Genomic DNA, 18,274 nt, shown 5'->3' on the forward strand with positions numbered 1-18,274 from the left:
CAATGGGATGGGCTCCAAAATGGGTAGATTTCAACCAACATTTGGCCCGAAACATCGGGGAGTGTCAATGACATCAAACATGTGCGAGTGATCCCAAGATTGTCCTGACAAAATCTTATTTTTATGCTTTGATCCAAAATCCAACATAATTCATCTAGAACAAATAGTCCGAACTTCTCATGTTTCAGTCAAACCAACGAGAAAAATAACTGGAGTTTGATATTTTTAAAAAAGATATGGTTTATTGTTTCTATTCATTCTTATCAAAACTTCAACATGTTGACCACAGTAGTTATTTTGTAACATGATGGTGTAACTGTTTTTGATGCACAGAACCAACCATTTATGAGTTCCTGATATTTTCAAGTAATGTTCAAAGTTCAAGTTCACCACATTTGTCAGACCACCATCAGTGAATTATGTGGTTTGTCCATCAATTCATAGATTTTCAGATAACAATTAAGGGCCATGGTCCTCTGATTTATTAACTGAACTACTGACTATAGGCTCTCTCTATAAACCCAATGTCCACACTTCTGGTCAGTAATATGGAACTAATAAGGATGTTTATGGGTTATTATTAATTCAATACATGGATTGTATAAGATTGTTATGCATTCTAAATAAAGTAGTTAAGAAATTGTCTTATATCTCGGTTTTTCCCAGTGAACATTCCTTATTCCCCAAATATTTCAGTACCAAAAGACGAAAGGGTTGGACACAAGTATCATTAACGCCCTTTCCTTATAACATAGAATGTACACATCATAGAGTGTATAAAACAATCGGAATATAATAAACATACTATTGTATAGAGATAGAGTTGCCTCCATATCATCATATATATGACACAGAAACATAAAATACACACATTCAGGCTATCCATGTAGAATTTCTGATAAATTTAGCCATGCGCAAGGTATCTTCCAGCTCACTTGAAACAGTAATATAACACGTTTGTTTCCATTGTGAGTTGTTTTTAATTACCAAAGAATAAGAATGGCAATCCATGTCCACGGTCATTCCAAGCAGTATGAACACAATGGATAACGACCTGTTAAAGGACATAATGGATACCGACCTGCAAAAGAACATAATGGATACCGACCTGCTAAAGGACATAATGGATACCGACCTGCTAAAGAACATAATGGATACCGACCTGCTAAAGAACATAATGGATACCGACCTGCTAAAGTACATAATGGATACCGACCTGCTAAAGTACATAATGGATACCGACCTGCTAAAGAACATAATGGATACCGACCTGCTAAAGAACATAATGGATACCGACCTGCTAAAGGACATAATGGATACCGACCTGCTAAAGTACATAATGGATACCGACCTGCTAAAGGACATAATGGATACCGACCTGCTAAAGGACATAATGGATACCGATCTGCTAAAGAACATAATGGATACCGACCTGCTAAAGGACATAATGGATACCGACCTGCTAAAGAACATAATGGATACCGACCTGCTAAAATAGCACCTTTCATGGAAACCAAATACTGTGTATTTTCAGTGTTGTCAAACAGTAAAACTATGGTTAAGTTATGTCACAGAGTCTTGAAAATCAAACTCGCGAAAAATATAACTACGACTAATTAATGGCCAGCGAAGATTCAAAGAAATAGTGGCATGTTTTATGCGTGGAAAAATATCAGATACCATACCAGTTGCATAAAACAAGGCAAATATTAATTTGGAAATAGTATAGCGTTGTAGTTAATGCATTGACAGTGTCAACAACAGCATCTGGAAGTGCAGTAAAATACGAAAGTAAAGGATAATACTAAAAGGTGACTGAAAATTCAGAGCTGCAGAATGTAACATTCCAACCGTAGACAGTTAGCAGTCACGTTGTTCGCAATGGTTGTGTGTAGTGCGAATTGACTGTCATGCACTCTTGCTCTCAAGCACTCTTGAACCGTTTGAATATTGAAAAAGTCGTTTAAAGATTTAAACATATTTGATTCATGTGATCTTGAAAAATTATGCAGGTCATTCATTTGGACAAACTCGGTAGCCCTTTATCCCAGCATGCTAAAATCCAATTATCAGTGCGCCAGTCCTTTTGGTTATTAAGGAGTCGTTTAAAGATTTCAAAACATTTGACCCCTGTGATCTCAAGAAAAAGATTGACCATACTAACATAGTAGTACTCCCTTCTTCCTAGCATGCCACAAAGCCCAATATCAGCACCCTGAGCCATTTGGTTATTGATAAGTCAATGATTTGGACAAACATGTCATCCTCACACCCAGTCATGCAACAGATCCAATATAAGCGTCCTTGACAATTTTTTTGCTAGAGGAAGTAGTTAAAATATTTAAACATATTTGACCCCCTTGACCTTGTAAAATGGTCATTTAATCCAGCAATCTATAGGTCTAAGACAATTTCGTATTTTTGTATTATAGCACACTTACTCAACTTCCGGCCTCTGACATTTTCTATGGTATTTACGGCAACCGTGAAAGTTGATGGACAATAATCATGGATGTGTCCAATGGTGAATCAATCTCACAATGGACGCATAATCAAGGTCAATAACATTTCCCACAGTTTCTGCTATTGAGCTGATCTGAACAGTATGATATGCATCATTTGAAATTGATACCGACACTTAAATGTAGATTTGAAAAAAGACATTTCCATGATACTTGCATCAACTGAATTGATATTCAGCAACAATGCACATACAATAATACATGCGCCACGATCGAAACTGAACGTAAGCATAGAAAGAGGTATGTTTCAAGTAACGAAATAAAACGGAAAATAATAGTTTTATCCTTTTTTTGTGTTACAATATTCACAAATCACATCAAGAAATATTGCAATGGGTATTACATGTATGTACATATTGTAAATGACACATCATTTTTCTCATTTCTAAGGAAGATTGTTGCTGTAATCGCGGACAGAATTTTCTCCCTCGCTGGAACTCACAAAAGTGTGAAGGGCGAGAATGCGAAGCCATGCGTTATCATAAACGGGTGTGATTACATGGCAAATTGAGAAGGTCCGTCGAAACATAGAGGAAAAAATTGTTTATGGACAGACGGGCCGTGGCGATTGAGCAATTTGAATTACATGTGGTGGGCTGAAAATCTCAAAGCAATGGTACTGGATGTAAAGATTACCAGGCCTTATGGTAAATATCTATAGTATATATAGACGATCATTTCATCATATGTTTTGATTTATTTTCAATTCTGATTTAATATGATTTTTTAAAATTTTTTTTACATTCAAATTACATCCATTTTACTTCGTAAATCGTTGACAGTATTACATTGCTGATCCTGGATGGTCTTTCAATCAAGCGTTAACGTTTGAATATATTCGTTTATAGTTTTCAGAATGGTGAATATGTTTGCATAAAGGACACCATGTTGACATTACATTTGGATTAATAGTATAATATTTAGTCCATGAAAAAAATCAGATGCATTATCGAAAGATCTCTTCATCGCTTCCCCTAACGCATGGCCGTTTACAAAGTCCTTGGCATCTAGGTAAGAACCGGGTGGGAGAAACAGGGAGTAATTAGACCCACCTCTTGAGATCGTAGTGGGAGAGAATGTATAGGTTTTTAATGCCTTTTCTGTAATGTAGTCAACACACAGAGAGTTTTCTAAGACCAAGTAATATCTATAATGCTTTTGAAGAAGTTCCATACAATTGTTTTCGTTTGATCTGGCGCATCTGTATTGACCACAGCCACCGTAAACATGAATATCAGTGGAGCTTTTAAGACTCTTCATGTATTGCATTCGTTTACTTGGGGTGTGACAGTTAGACACCATCCAGGCAGTATTTCTGTCTTTGGCTTTCCACTGTTTACGTATATTTGTTGTAGTGTTATTTCGATGAAACTGAAATCCAGAATAAAGTGATAGAACATCAGAATCCCTTCTATATGTGAACGTACAATTGCTCCACTCAGTCATGTCATTATTATAGTGATGTGGAGATTCCATGCCATGCATTATCCAAACTTGACCACGTAACTTATTTGGTGGTTTGGTTTTCCCTTTTCTGGGTCCATGAAAAACGACGAAATTTGCCGAGTCTAGCTTTGATCCAGATATTATTTTGCATATGTAGAGAGATACTGAGTAATTCCAATAAAATCTATTAAATACGATGGCAATTTATATCCCCTCCAATGAACGCATAGTAATTTTTTTTTCGCATTATAACCATCATCTGTGCACAGCTCATCTTTAAGATGTTTGTATACACCATCCAAAAATGGTCTGTGTACCACTTGGCTCCATATCATAAAGTTTACCCAGGCCCCGGACATAGATACTATTTCCTAAACGCCCCACGGCAGTGGACTTTTTTTTACCTCGGCGGCAACCTCTTTTTATCCCCTGCTCCCCATCGATCCGTCTCTTATCAGAAATGACATGATAATGAATGTCAAATTATAAATTTCTATTAAAGGGGGTGTTACATGTGGCAATTTCCAAATTTCATTATTTCTACATTGTTTCAATCATTTAAGGAAACCACCAACTATCAAGCGGTACCTTTTCCTCCCCAATACAGTCAACCTATAAATTTATAAAAAGACATTTTGCCCGGGACATATTACGAAGGTTGGTGGATGCTTTTCTGGTGTTTGTGTTCGTCGAGTCGTTAAAGTCTTCCGTTTATTATCTACCTGTGCCCCGTTCAATACAAAATATATACTTTGAACAGAACGGCCTAACCAGAGTCAATTTGTCGTCCAGTGAAAAGGGAATCTCATTTCCGTGACAAAAATAATACTAATAAATTAAAATGATGAATCATATTACATTGATCAAATTATTTAAGGATTGTACTCGGATTTCAGTATGACGCTATAAAAAATAGCCTTTTCATGCTATGAGGATGACGGTGGTCATTTGACTGACCGAGGCAATAGGAGTCATTTATATCCCTTAGAAAGAGGCAAACATTTTCAGAATCAATGAATCCAAACCAGAACAGTACATTCACATTATGCTGCTATAGTTAGGTGTCCTCATATCAAGTTCATAATTAGTCTTAATACTGCTAAGAGAAGATGTCATTAGTGTCTGTCAGAACGAGGCCGACAAGGTAGGATATGCTTATTGAACTAAGCTTTTTCTTTGATTACCACTTCTTGTTCATATTACTTCATCTTAGTTCAAATGTGTGCTCATCTTTGCTGACATTAAACAGACTTATGACCTTGTAGAGTGCGGGTACATTATTGACATCATTTTGTTGGTTTGGTGTTTCTATTGAACAATATCGTGACCTTGTGGAGTGCAGACACGTGCTGTTATTGTCATTCTGATATGCGGCATGTCTGCCGAAGTTCTTGGTGAGGTTAAGAAGAAATAATCTCTATATATCGGGTTTAAAAGATTGGAAATTTGAAAATGTCTCTGCTGCGACTCATTTGCCCGTAGCTCGTTAAGGTTTAAATAGACCATAGAATAAAGGTACTTCACTCGTGCTATATCTGGGCTATACTGGATATACGTGAACAAACAGAGACAACTGAGGCAATATACTTGTATCATATTGAGTGCCAAATTTCCAAGATGTTCATATAATAAATTCAGTTACTTATACTTTCTTAGTCTGTCCGTCAGTTATCCCACCAGTTGTTTTTACAGCTTATTTTGTCACAATTTCATCCAGTGCTTTTTTAGAGATTGCTTTTTCAGGTCTTGATGTCAAGGTCACTGACATTATAAATAAACATTGGTGCCAATGCTTTAGATTAATTTCCAAGTCCGAGGCAAACTGTCAAAATCCAAGATGGCTGCCTATAGACCGGTTGTTTCCATTATCAGTCTCAAAATTATAAAGGCACAAGGGACCATGGTAAACATATAATATACATCAAAACTTTCAACTGATGTTAATTTCTAAAGAAATTCAATCGAAACCTATTGAAGACTTCTTTGCACATATGCAGTGTGTTGTTAAAATATTATTTGTCCTTTTCTCTGTCAGACTTACATACTTTATAGATTTTCCCAACTTAGATGTTACTTAAGAATATATCAGAATCCAGCATATTGGAGATGATGAATGATACTTCATAGTTGACAAGGTTTTAATGCATTATATGCATCGGTTACAGAATGTCAACCCATTTTGAACAGTACAGGAACCAGCTTCTGTTTATCTTATACAATTATTGTTGATACAGCTTTCACATGTTAACTTTTAAGAACTTTCATGAATGTTGTTCAAATGTCACAGACTCAGATAGTTGTTGTACATTTTCTGTATTCCTTTGCCTATTGTGCTGGTAGCAGACTAGTCTGAATTATTTTGACGTTCTATAGACTTTTTATATATTGGCCTGGAGTTGTTAAAAGTCATAACTCCATCCCTATAAAAAGTGAGGAAACAAGCGACCCTGGCATGGGTCGGCAGTCAAACAGTAATTGTCATTTTCACTTTCATAGCATACATGGAAATATGTCAGAATAATTCAAACTAGTAGCGGACATATCCGCAACCGTCCTCTATCCTCCAGGGGTTACACTCACTAACACTCTCTACATCTATGGAACACTTCATGGCAAAATTGAAGGTTCCATGTGCAACACCTTGTGGATAAGATGAGAAGATTAGAGTGATCCTTTGACATACATCAATCCAATTTCATAGTTACATAAGGGTTTGTTGTACTGGTTTTGAAATTGGGTGTCATTCTTTGTAATCTTCAAAGAAGCATATCAGTCTGTGATTGGTCAGTTTGTTGTGAAACCCACTCTAGACAAATCAAAATACTTAGCTTGTGCCATTATTTTTGCCATGAAACATACCAGAATGTGCAGAGAGCGAAGGTGATTGTAGCTTCTAGAGGATGACCAGCACAATAGACAAGAGCATATACTGAAACCTTATAGATGAATTACAAACATCCACAGAACTTTTGGACCTTTGTAAATTGGAGAGTTTTCTGCTCTTGGACATTTCATTTTCATCACTGGTTTTACAGATTCATAGAGAACTAGAAACAGACACTAATGTTAAAAAATATAAATCCTAGAAATGTGTACATTTTCTCAGATTTCATACAAGAATTAAACAATTTTACCACAGCTAATTCGGCCCCAGAAATCTGTCCCCCCCCCCCCCCCCACTTCTGATTTAGCAAAAAATTATATAGATGGCAAAGCACACAGGAACAACTTGATTCAGTATCTGTATATATTCAATCTGGCTTTATTTCATTCCATGGTTTTGTACACACATATGTGTCCTTACATTTTTTATCATATGTCTACAATACATCAAACTTCAGTTTTTATACATCCTAGCTTTTCTAAATCATCTAGATGAAAAATCTCTTTCAATTGTATTAGAAACAAACATGCAGGTTAAAGAAAATGAATGAAATGATCAATATGATCAAAAAGATATGTCCAGTTCACATCTATTTAAAGTTCACAGTTCAAAGCAAATACAACCATTGCTAAAAAAATCTATTATGACGGGAACCAACTATTGATTTTCACCTAGAAGTATAGAAGGTTTGTTGACTCCTTCAGTAAGAATGTTGTACAATTGAGGTCCCATGTAATATAAGAGAACTACTGAACAAGAGAATCCAAATTTCATTCATCAATATCAGATCCTAAGTCAAAATCTCACGCATTAAACAAGAAATGATCAGTTGTTATCCATGGCAATCCCCTGTGATTTGCAAATATGCAGTCTCAACATGGTGATACCCTTTAACTTGAGACTTTGTATTCTCAAATCATTCTTTGTACTTACAAAATCATTAAGTTTGTTTCAATTAAGTTTTTAAAGCTTTCAACTTGTTTTCCATTCAAATATATTACTTGGAATCACTTGGGATATACAAAACCCTTATATCATCACTGCTTTGCCATTTCTCTTTCTGCCTCTTTATTACATTTAATATTTTCTTGAATTCCAAACTATGGCTTCATTATATCCCTAAATACAAGCCAATACTCTTCTACAATGCTAGATTTTAAATAACACAATATAAATTTCCTTTAAATCTCAATTATAAATTCATTGTAATACACTATACATAGTGTACTTTCAGATATAAATATGTTGATACATGATATATTTGCTAATTATCTCCCTTTGACTATAGTTTTACCCTGGGGAGAAAGAATATTTTATTCCGAGATCTACATATATATTATATTCAATTTTTAAAATCCTGATACCATAATTCACTGAGAAAGCCAGCATTTATGAAAGAACTTTTCACTTTGTATAAGCAATTTTTATTGTAAACTTAACCCAAACTTGACAAAATAATACTGAAATACAACTTTTGTTACAGAACCTGAATCTGAATCCAAAATGGTGGTCATGATGTGGCGACCATTCAGACCTTTGATCCATTCTATAACAAAAGCTCCATGAATATCTTACAGCTATTGGAACATAACAGATCACAGATGACTTAATATAATGTTTAGTACCTCTTTATTACATAAGTCATGCTTCAATGCTACAACTTTATGAATTAATCTACCAGAAGTCTGGCAATATCTTCCATTTTTAAATCTTGTTTGAAACAAGTATTTGATCCTTTATTTTTCATCTTACCTTCTTATAACAGAGATATGATGTCATTTTTTATCATGTTTCTGATTGGCAAACACAGCTGTATAATGATTTCCTAAATGAAGAAGTCCATTGAAGGAAGTCAAAAACAGGACTTTAGACCAACTGCTGAATGAAAGTGTCTAGATCTACGACACACCACTGCAAATTAAGTTGTTTCTGCATATTGCATTTTATTATTTTTCTTGGACACATATGACATAAAATCTTCTCTTACAAACCTCTCTCCGAAATCTTGAGTAAACATGATAAATTGGCCAATATGATAATCCATATCATCGTATCTAATTGCCGTCACCCCATTGGAACTCGACTCCAATTATACATGTGCATTTTATTATTGGAGCATAATCATATTACTCAAATCAATCTGAGTCATAATCACATGAATGGGTGATTTCCATTGAAAAAAAAATTGAAGTGTGGTTTAAACAACAGTATCTGAATAATTATACACTGCAGTGTAAAATGGTGGTCGTTTAAAAAACAAATAGCCCTGATTCAAACATTATGATATCTGTGAGCACCTCTCTCCTCGAAAAATAATTTTCAAAGCTGAAATACTTCGATCAGTAACAAGATGCTATAATTTTCTACAACAAAATTAATGTAATATTTCCGAATTCTAGAACATTAATCATCAAATTCTATGAAGCATTAAAAATAATTGATACACATCAGACTGGGGTAGTACTATTATATATTGTTATCGTCTAGAAAAACCAACTTTGTGATGTTTATAGGGCTGCTTGTTGGCATGAATCTTTAGACACGACTGAATGAATTGCATCAGCAACATAATCAATGTTGCTTGATGTCAAACCACACATATTGATACGTCCAGACTTCAGCATGTAGATACGGTACTTCGATTGAAGGACGTCAACCTGGGACTCTGTTAAAATAACAAACAACCATCTCAATATCATGTAGCAGTAGATAGTTGGATGGGCATGATCCTCGTTTTAATAGTAGTATCTGTTATCATAAATCTACACTTATACAATAAATAAAGTTACAATTATAGTTTGATTTATATAATATATAAGGGAGTTACTGATTTATATATATATAAGGAAGTTACTTATTTATATATATAAGGGAGTTACTGATTTATATAATATATATATATATAAGGCAATTACTTATTTATATATATAAGGGAGTTACTGATTTATATATATATAAGGAAGTTACTTATTTATATATATAAGAAACTTACTGATTTATATATATATATAAGGAAGTTACTTATTTATATATATATAAGGGAGTTACTGATTTATATAATATATATATATATATATATATATATATATATAAGGAAGTTACTTATTTATATATATAAGGGAGTTACTGATTTATACATATAAGGAAGTTACTTGATTTATACATATATATATATATAAGGAGTTACTGATTTATATATATATATAAGGAAGTTACTTATTTATACATATAAGGAAGTTACTGATTTATATATTTATATATAAGGGAGTTACTTATTTAAACATATAAGGGAGTTATCAATTATCATTAACTTTTCGACTACTTTGTACATATCACACAATAAATGCTATTATCATGTGATACTACTCAGAAAGGTACGTTATCAGAATTAATACAGAAAATGATGTCATATCTTAAAGCTTAGTGTACTGCTAGTGTTTTACCTGAAATACTTTTCTGTAAGATCTTTGGAAATGAGTTTCAAAAAGGTAGAAAAAAAAAACATTTCTGTGAATGTCTGACCACAGTCTCACTTTAGTTATTTTTCACTGCAGACAAAACAAAATCGATTTATTTTTCTGAAAACAAACCACAATTTTGTCTAGTTCTGGCAAAAAATAGGAAGTTAAAAATATTACAATAATTTGAGCCTGACTCTGCAGATACCTGTGAGTCCAGTGTAGCTGAACATTCCACGTTGGGTGGTTATGTGTGTCCAAGACCCTGGTGTTCCCAAGGCAACCAACTTCTGGTATAGAGTCTCGCGCATCATCAAAATACGACTAGCCATTTTCTTCACATCTTCCTTCCTACAAATATACTGATAAATTTGAAAACTATCGACATTGTTTACAAGTAAATACATGTATAAATACATACATATGAGATTAGCACTATAAAGAGACATCAGTCTGATAATTCTCTAAACCTACACTCTTCCATTCCCATATACACAAGATTTAGGCAAAATATCGGTCTATTCAAATCAGTCCTACAGCTTCACTTTATCAAGAATGAAAGTCACTTTAATACCATTAATATGTCTGTCATATACACATGTACACATGAAGATTTGCTCAGTAAGGTCGAAGGTGATTTATCGCATAATCTACCTGTTAACCTGTGAATTTTCCCAAGTTATATATTTGCACATAAACCACAATTGTATATCCTGAAGCATTTTCACTGATCATGCCATTCAAAAATTGATTGTGATGTCATAATATTGATATGTGGACAACGATCTTGAATGAAAAATTGAAAATTGCACAACAAAACGACTGCCTCCATCTGATTTTTTTACCTCAACATCTTAAAATTCAAAACCTGCAAAATGTTATGTGAAAAAAAATATTTGTATTCATATCACATGAAACTCGTCTTGGAAAATTCCAAGACTTGTTTCACAAAATCCTGTATGAAATGAAAACTCATTGAGGAGTCTGTTTGCATTTTACTCAAGTCAATCTAATGAACCAACTTATAACCATACCATTCGTTTAAGCATGCAGAATTTTGGAGGACAGAACACACGACACGAGCCCCGTGATTAGGTGGGTTAGACCACATGGTACGGACAATCAAGTCCATTTGGGACTTGACTTTCCTTTTTGTTTCTTCTGACTTGGTGATTGTGACAAGGTTACCAACTCGTTCGTCTGGAAAATGGTAAAAGTATTCAGAGACTTTTGTTTAAAACAAAATCAAATGAAAGGATTCAATGATTAGTTCAATAATTCTTGCACAATTCAACTGATACTGATCTCATCACTTTACTGACATCCTGTAAAATGGTCAAATCTGACTTTACTGACATTCTGTTATACAGTAAAATCTTACTTTACTGACATCCTGTTATACAGTAAAATCTGACTTTACTGACATCCTGTTATACAGTAAAATCTGACTTTACTGACATCCTGTTATACAGTAAAATCTTACTTTACTGACATCCTGTTATACAGTAAAATCCGACTTTACTGACATCCTGTACTGCATCTGATTTAGACATTCTGTAATACATTGAATCCTGGCTTTTCAGGCACCTGCCTCAAAGACGATTCCCTAATACAATGAATTGTGACTTATGAGACACCCGACTCAAAAAATATTCTGTAACACAGTAAATCTTGATTTTTGAAACACCTGACAAAAACAACATTCTGTTCAGTGAATCCTGATTTAACAATAATTTATTAACCGATATCGTCAATTTTTTTCTCTCTTGAAAATACTGATACATACTATAAAGACCAAAGTTCTTTGAGAACGACTGTGCAATGAACATTTCGAATCCACGACTCTGCATGTAGCGAACAGCTGAAGCATCGCTATCAAGGTCTCCTGTGGCAAACCCTTGATAGGCAATATCGATGACTATGGTCAAATTCCTCTCCTGAAACAGTTGAAGTTAATGCCATTTTTTTCTGTCTGCTGGCTCAATTTCAAAGTTGGACAGAAAATCAATTAAACCATAAGTATATTTAACTTAATTAAAGTTTCATTTCTCAAAATCTGATACAATTTACTTTTTTTTTATTTCTTCAAGCATTATCTGATTAAACTTTTCTGAAATTGAATTCAGACATACCTGATTTGAAACAGTAGATGGATTTGAGTAAATCTAATGACAGAGTTTTTGAGACGATACCACCATGAAATTCATAAAAATTCTTAAAAACTTTATAAATATGATTCCTAGACACAAAGTTGAATGTTTTTTACAAAATCTATTATAATCAAAATTATACCAGATATATCATCTTCTGAAAATTTCTTCTCCCCAATACACCTTCCAGTTCTATAAAACCCCAGTATGATCATAACTTATGATTTTATTTAGAATTTTTTTTCATTCGGTATGAAATCATTTCTGATCTTATTTTATACATTATATTCATTCAATAATGATAATGATATTGGTCACCATTTTCAAAAAAATGTCTTAAGTTCTCGAATTCAGATGTATCATATACTGTAGATCACATGTATTTGTGTGGGATTTTTTTTTTCGCATTAATACGTTAAGAGAGTCAATCGCAAATTCAAATCTTTTGTGTTTATTTGTACGAAAATAACTCTGGATGACATTTATGTTGATTTAATTACTAATATCAGAGTCTTGAAGAGTCCAGGTCTTTACTTGCTAATCATTCACAAATTTTATGTCATTGCTAGTTTTGAATTTGCAAATCATGTATTCGCGAATATGTCTGAAAAGGTAAGTTCACAAAATAAAGTCCTCCCAAAATCTAAGTGATTTACAGTATGATGATTATTATCAGTGAAGGAAATACTGTAATTGATATCACAATGAAACCTGATTGTACAGTTTAGACGCTAAATCTGTTCATCAGTATTGTGGTTACCTGGCAGACATCGGCGATCTTAACCCACTGTTCTGGGGTAGCATCGACTCCAGTGGGGTTATGAGCACAGCCATGAAGGACGACGCATGCTCGTTCAGGAGCATTCTACAACAAATCAAACACAAGATTAAAAGAAACTGTTTCTTAAAGTGGAATTTATTCATCTGAAGACTTCCTTTGGACCATTATCTGGGTATCATATCACAATGTGGGGGAAAAAATCAAATGAAATCAATCATCATGAATTACTGTATTAAAAAGTTAGAACTTGTCTTAAAACCACAGTATGTAGATACTTCATTCTCATAAACACATGTGATTACTTATACAAATTATGAATGAGGCTTTCTGTATCATATCACTGAACTAGAAATTTTCACTGTTACTAACATATATATTTAGAACGGAAGTAATTCTGTCATCACTTACTGTCAAATCTGTGATCATACCATCGAAGTCTAGCGACTTGGTGTCTGCTTTCCAGTAATGGTATTTTCTGATATCTGAGAAACCAGCATCTCTGAAGATGCCTATATGGTTCCCTGTGAATGAAAGTTGAAATTTTTCATTTGTAATGAATGATATGGTATCATATTTTAAAGCAGGTATATCTTTAAGTCGAAACCAACTTAGTTCATCAACCCAAGATAGATCTGGATACTTTAACTTATGGAAACTTGTGCACAATCCCTGCTCATTAGATATGGGAATGAAACATCTGTACTTTTTAGTGCAAAAATATTCCGCCATTGAATATAAAAACACTCTTTTATGTCATGTCTGCCAAATAATAAACTCATATCTGTAGCTGTTTCTGTAAAGATGTCGACCAATTCTATATCATTGTACTGTATTACAGCTGTTTCTGTAAAGATGTCGACCAATTCTATATCATTGTACTGTATTACAGCTGTTTCTGTAAAGATGTCGACCAATTCTATATCATTGTACTGTATTACAGCTGTTTCTGTAAAGATGTCGACCAATTCTATATCATTGTACTGTATTACAGCTGTTTCTGTAAAGATGTCAATCAATTCTATATCATTGTACTGTATTACAGCTGTTTCTGTAAAGATGTCGACCAATTCTATATCATTGTGCTGTATTACAGCTGTTTCTGTAAAGATGTCGACCAATTCTATATCATTGTGCTGTATTACAGCTGTTTCTGTAAAGATGTCGACCAATTCTATATCATTGTGCTGTATTATAGCTGTTTCTGTAAAGATGTCAATCAATTCTATATCATTGTACTGTATTACAGCTGTTTCTGTAAAGATGTCGACCAATTCTATATCATTGTGCTGTATTATAGCTGTTTCTGTAAAGATGTCGACCAATTCTATATCATTGTGCTGTATTATAGCTGTTTCTGTAAAGATGTCAATCAATTCTATATCATTGTACTGTATTACAGCTGTTTCTGTAAAGATGTCGACCAATTCTATATCATTGTGCTGTATTACAGCTGTTTCTGTAAAGATGTCGACCAATTCTATATCATTGTACTGTATTACAGCTGTTTCTGTAAAGATGTCAACAAAGTCTATATCATTGTACTGTATTACAGCTGTTTCTGTAAAGATGTCGACCAATTCTATATCATTGTACTGTATTACAGCTGTTTCTGTAAAGATGTCAACAAAGTCTATATCATTGTACTGTATTACAGCTGTTTCTGTAAAGATGTCGACCAATTCTATATCATTGTACTGTATTACAGCTGTTTCTGTAAAGATGTCGACCAATTCTATATCATTGTGCTGTATTACAGCTGTTTCTGTAAAGATGTCGACCAATTCTATATCATTGTGCTGTATTACAGCTGTTTCTGTAAAGATGTCTACCAATTCTATATCATTGTACTGTATTACAGCTGTTTCTGTAAAGATGTCGACCAATTCTATATCATTGTGCTGTATTACAGCTGTTTCTGTAAAGATGTCGACCAATTCTATATCATTGTACTGTATTACAGCTGTTTCTGTAAAGATGTCAACAAAGTCTATATCATTGTACTGTATTACAACTGTTTCTGTAAAAAAGACCCATTCATTATTAGATTGCTTCACGGAGTCCGACTTTATTAGAAATTGAAATACATAACTGGGAAGTTTTATTTCTGTATTAGAGGTAAATGAATAGACGTTTGCATTACTGTAAATGTGGCTACCTGTTACCATGGTACATACCCCATGTAGGGTTAGAGACGTACACAACATCCACGCCTAGATGCCTATGCATAAACTCAGCTGCCAGTTTCAATGCTCCAGTTCCTCCTAAGGCTTGTGTACCTAAAACCTATTTCAAAAAAAAAATTAAATGAAATAGTTGATAATGACATTGACATTACCAGCCAACAGCCATTTCAGATACAGATCAATACCAAGGTCAAAATCCTCTCAAAGATGTCTTTTTAAACTTACATTCATTTACTTATAAAAGCAACAAATGAGCCCTTGGGTTATTTTCATTTTTTTACTCTTAAATGTATCAAAATACAACTTGTTATAGCCTACTTACAGAAAACAAACCTAAATTACCTTAATAAAAGGACCAACTACTCCGGACACACATGTCATAAAAACAAGAGAAAGATTTAACAGTGAGACACCTAAAAAAATACAAGGAGAATAAGACCAGGTGCTCTAGAAGGATAAACATCTTTTGCTTCATCAATGACACCTGCCATGCAAATCTTGGTCGACCTAAAGCAAGTAATGTCACTTTACTGAATGCAAACAAGGCAAACAACAATGGAACCATTATGCATTGTAAATATAATATAAACTTTATTTATTTTACAACAATTGCAAAACAAGTTATGTCAACTTATACTAATCACTCTTGTTGGCCCGGATTTAAGCGCGCGAGGGGTCTTATTGTGGGACGAAACCGGAGTATCCGGGGAAAACCCACGTGGTCGGGCAGGTGACCCCTTACCTTTTTTCTTGTCCGTTCCGGGAATCAAACCCTGGTCGACTAGGTGAAAGGTGAGTGGGTTACCACTGCGCCACCCGATCACCCTAATCCATTATGCATACTAATGAGTATCAAATACATCCACTTTTCTATCACACTTTGAAACAGAATATTTTTCATTGAAATCATTATAAAGACTGATATAAAAATGGGAAATGGCTCCAAAATATGACCAGAACCAAAAATCTACTGAATTAACTGATAACATAAGACAACGATACGATGAAACTGACCAAATATTCATTAGAGACAAGTCAATCAAAAACTTGAAACATATATCTGTTCAAGGTATCTCGGATGTGTATGCATACCTTGTAAATATTGAGGAATTTCACTTGTTAGGTCAAGGCTGTCGCTCGTTTCTCAGCCATGATAAAGTGTCAACTGACAATGCAACTAAGTAGCCATTCATACCATAGATATATATGTTTACATGCATATTAACCATTGTTTCTTATCAACAAACAGCTTACACGTACATAGAGGTACTTGAAAACATTTTATTGTGAACTTGCCAATAGTACTAGGTAATACTGATTCAGGTAATTGGGTACTATTTTTACAACCCGGGTCAGGATCGAAACCGACCCGAAATGGGTGACCCAGGTACTCGTTACAGCCCTAATAGATACCACATTGTAAGAAATGGTGCAGCTTATATTCCGGTGCTTCTGATATGTGAAAAAATCTTCATGCATGTCTGATATTATTGCCATTTCCTAGTAATGTTTATTTCTATTACATCTACAGGAGGTCCCTTCAAACTATACAGAGGGACCCCATTTAATCTCAAAGGACCCCATTAATAAAAAGACCAAAACAAACCTTGCTATTGAAGTACTTGATTTAGTATGTTTAACACTATCAAATTTCTATATCTTTAAAATATGGATGTACATAATTTCCTTGTGATTAGTACATACCCTGTTATCTGTGATGGCATTGTTTTCTCCACCCAGAAGAAGCTTTATTGCACTCTCAGAGAAGTCAGTAAGGCCTGCCACCGGAAGGTATTCATGGTTAAGTGTGGCATCACAGGCCATCTGAGCCTCCACAGTCCGTACCACTGGTAACACCCAAGGCTTTCCCTCATCTGTCCTGTAGGCTAATAATTCATACAAATTTCAATATAATGATGACTTTAAAATTTCACTTAAGACAATATTTTAAACATCTTTTTCACAGACATTAATGACAACTAATTGTAAAACAATGAAAATGCTATAGGTTTACGTTTAGTGTCTCTTGAAAACAAGAAAATATGATTAGATTGCATATGGTGTAATTGAGAATGTAGACAGGTTATTTATTTGAATAAGAATGCAATTGTATTATATTCTGAGAATAAGGGTGTGCTAGATTATCTATTTGAATGATGGTGTAGCTAGGTTATCTTCTAGGAATGGGGGATATAGTTAGATTATTTGCTGGGAATGAAGGTGCAGCTGGAGTATTTACTGGGGAATGAGGGTGCAGCTGGATTATTTAACAGGAATGAGAGTGTAGCTGGATTTTCTTCTTGGAATGGTGTTGTAGCTATAATTTCTTCAGGGAACAAGGTTGTAGCTGGTTTATCTACTAGGAATGAGGATGTAGCTGGGTTATCTACTGGGAATGAGGGTTTAGCTGGATTACCTACTAGAAATGAGGGTGTAGCTGGGTTAGCTACTGGGAATGAGGGTGTAGCTGGATTACCTACTAGAAATGAGGGTGTAGCTGGATTATCTACTAGAAATGAATGTGTAGCTGAATTATCTACTAGGAATGAGGGTGTAGCTGGATTATCTACAAAAAATGAGGGTTAAGCTGCATAATCTTCTGGGAATAAGGGTGAAGCTGGATACCAGAATTAAGGGTGGCATTATATGCCATCTGAGCCTCCATTTTCCGTACCACTGGTAACACCCAAGGCTTTCCCTCATCTGTCCTGTAGGCTAACAATTCATATAAACTTCAATAGAAAGATTACCCAAAGATGTTTACTTCTAACAATATTTTTAACATCTTTTTCATAGAAATTTATTACAACTAATTATAAAACAATGAAAATACTAGAGGTTTACGATTAG

General features: G+C 34.2%; 2 protein-coding genes and 1 pseudogene across 2 annotated transcripts; 1 reads left to right on the plus strand and 2 right to left on the minus strand.

Moving 5' to 3' along the window:
• Positions 1-1,042: 1,042 nt before the first annotated feature.
• LOC132564304 (cerebellar degeneration-related antigen 1-like) lies at positions 1,043-1,498 on the plus strand. The gene has a single exon (XM_060228975.1). The coding sequence runs from the start codon at positions 1,043-1,045 to the stop codon at positions 1,496-1,498; it is 456 nt and encodes a 151-aa protein (XP_060084958.1).
• Positions 1,499-3,336: 1,838 nt separating this feature from the next.
• LOC132564305 (glycoprotein 3-alpha-L-fucosyltransferase A-like) lies at positions 3,337-4,298 on the minus strand (annotated as a pseudogene).
• Positions 4,299-7,208: 2,910 nt separating this feature from the next.
• On the minus strand, positions 7,209-17,990 carry LOC132564306 (aspartate aminotransferase, cytoplasmic-like; the record flags this gene model as incomplete). Its single annotated transcript, XM_060228976.1, has 9 exons — positions 7,209-9,517; positions 10,519-10,661; positions 11,345-11,510; positions 12,097-12,247; positions 13,221-13,325; positions 13,650-13,762; positions 15,416-15,524; positions 17,129-17,310; positions 17,664-17,990. Coding segments are annotated over 9 exons (1,454 nt in total), but the record flags the coding sequence as incomplete, so codon positions are not given.
• Between the last annotated feature and the right edge of the window lie 284 nt (positions 17,991-18,274).

Source organism: Ylistrum balloti, unplaced genomic scaffold (assembly GCF_031769215.1).
Source record: "Ylistrum balloti isolate Yb309-2 unplaced genomic scaffold, AGI_CSIRO_Ybal_v1 Utg372154, whole genome shotgun sequence".
In the NCBI taxonomy this organism is placed as follows: Eukaryota; Metazoa; Mollusca; class Bivalvia; order Pectinida; family Pectinidae; genus Ylistrum; species Ylistrum balloti.

What these genes read in the sequence shown, in the direction of transcription:
- LOC132564304 (XM_060228975.1), top strand. Translation starts at nt 1,043, where the DNA reads ATGGATAACGACCTGTTAAAGGACATAATGGATACCGACCTGCAAAAG.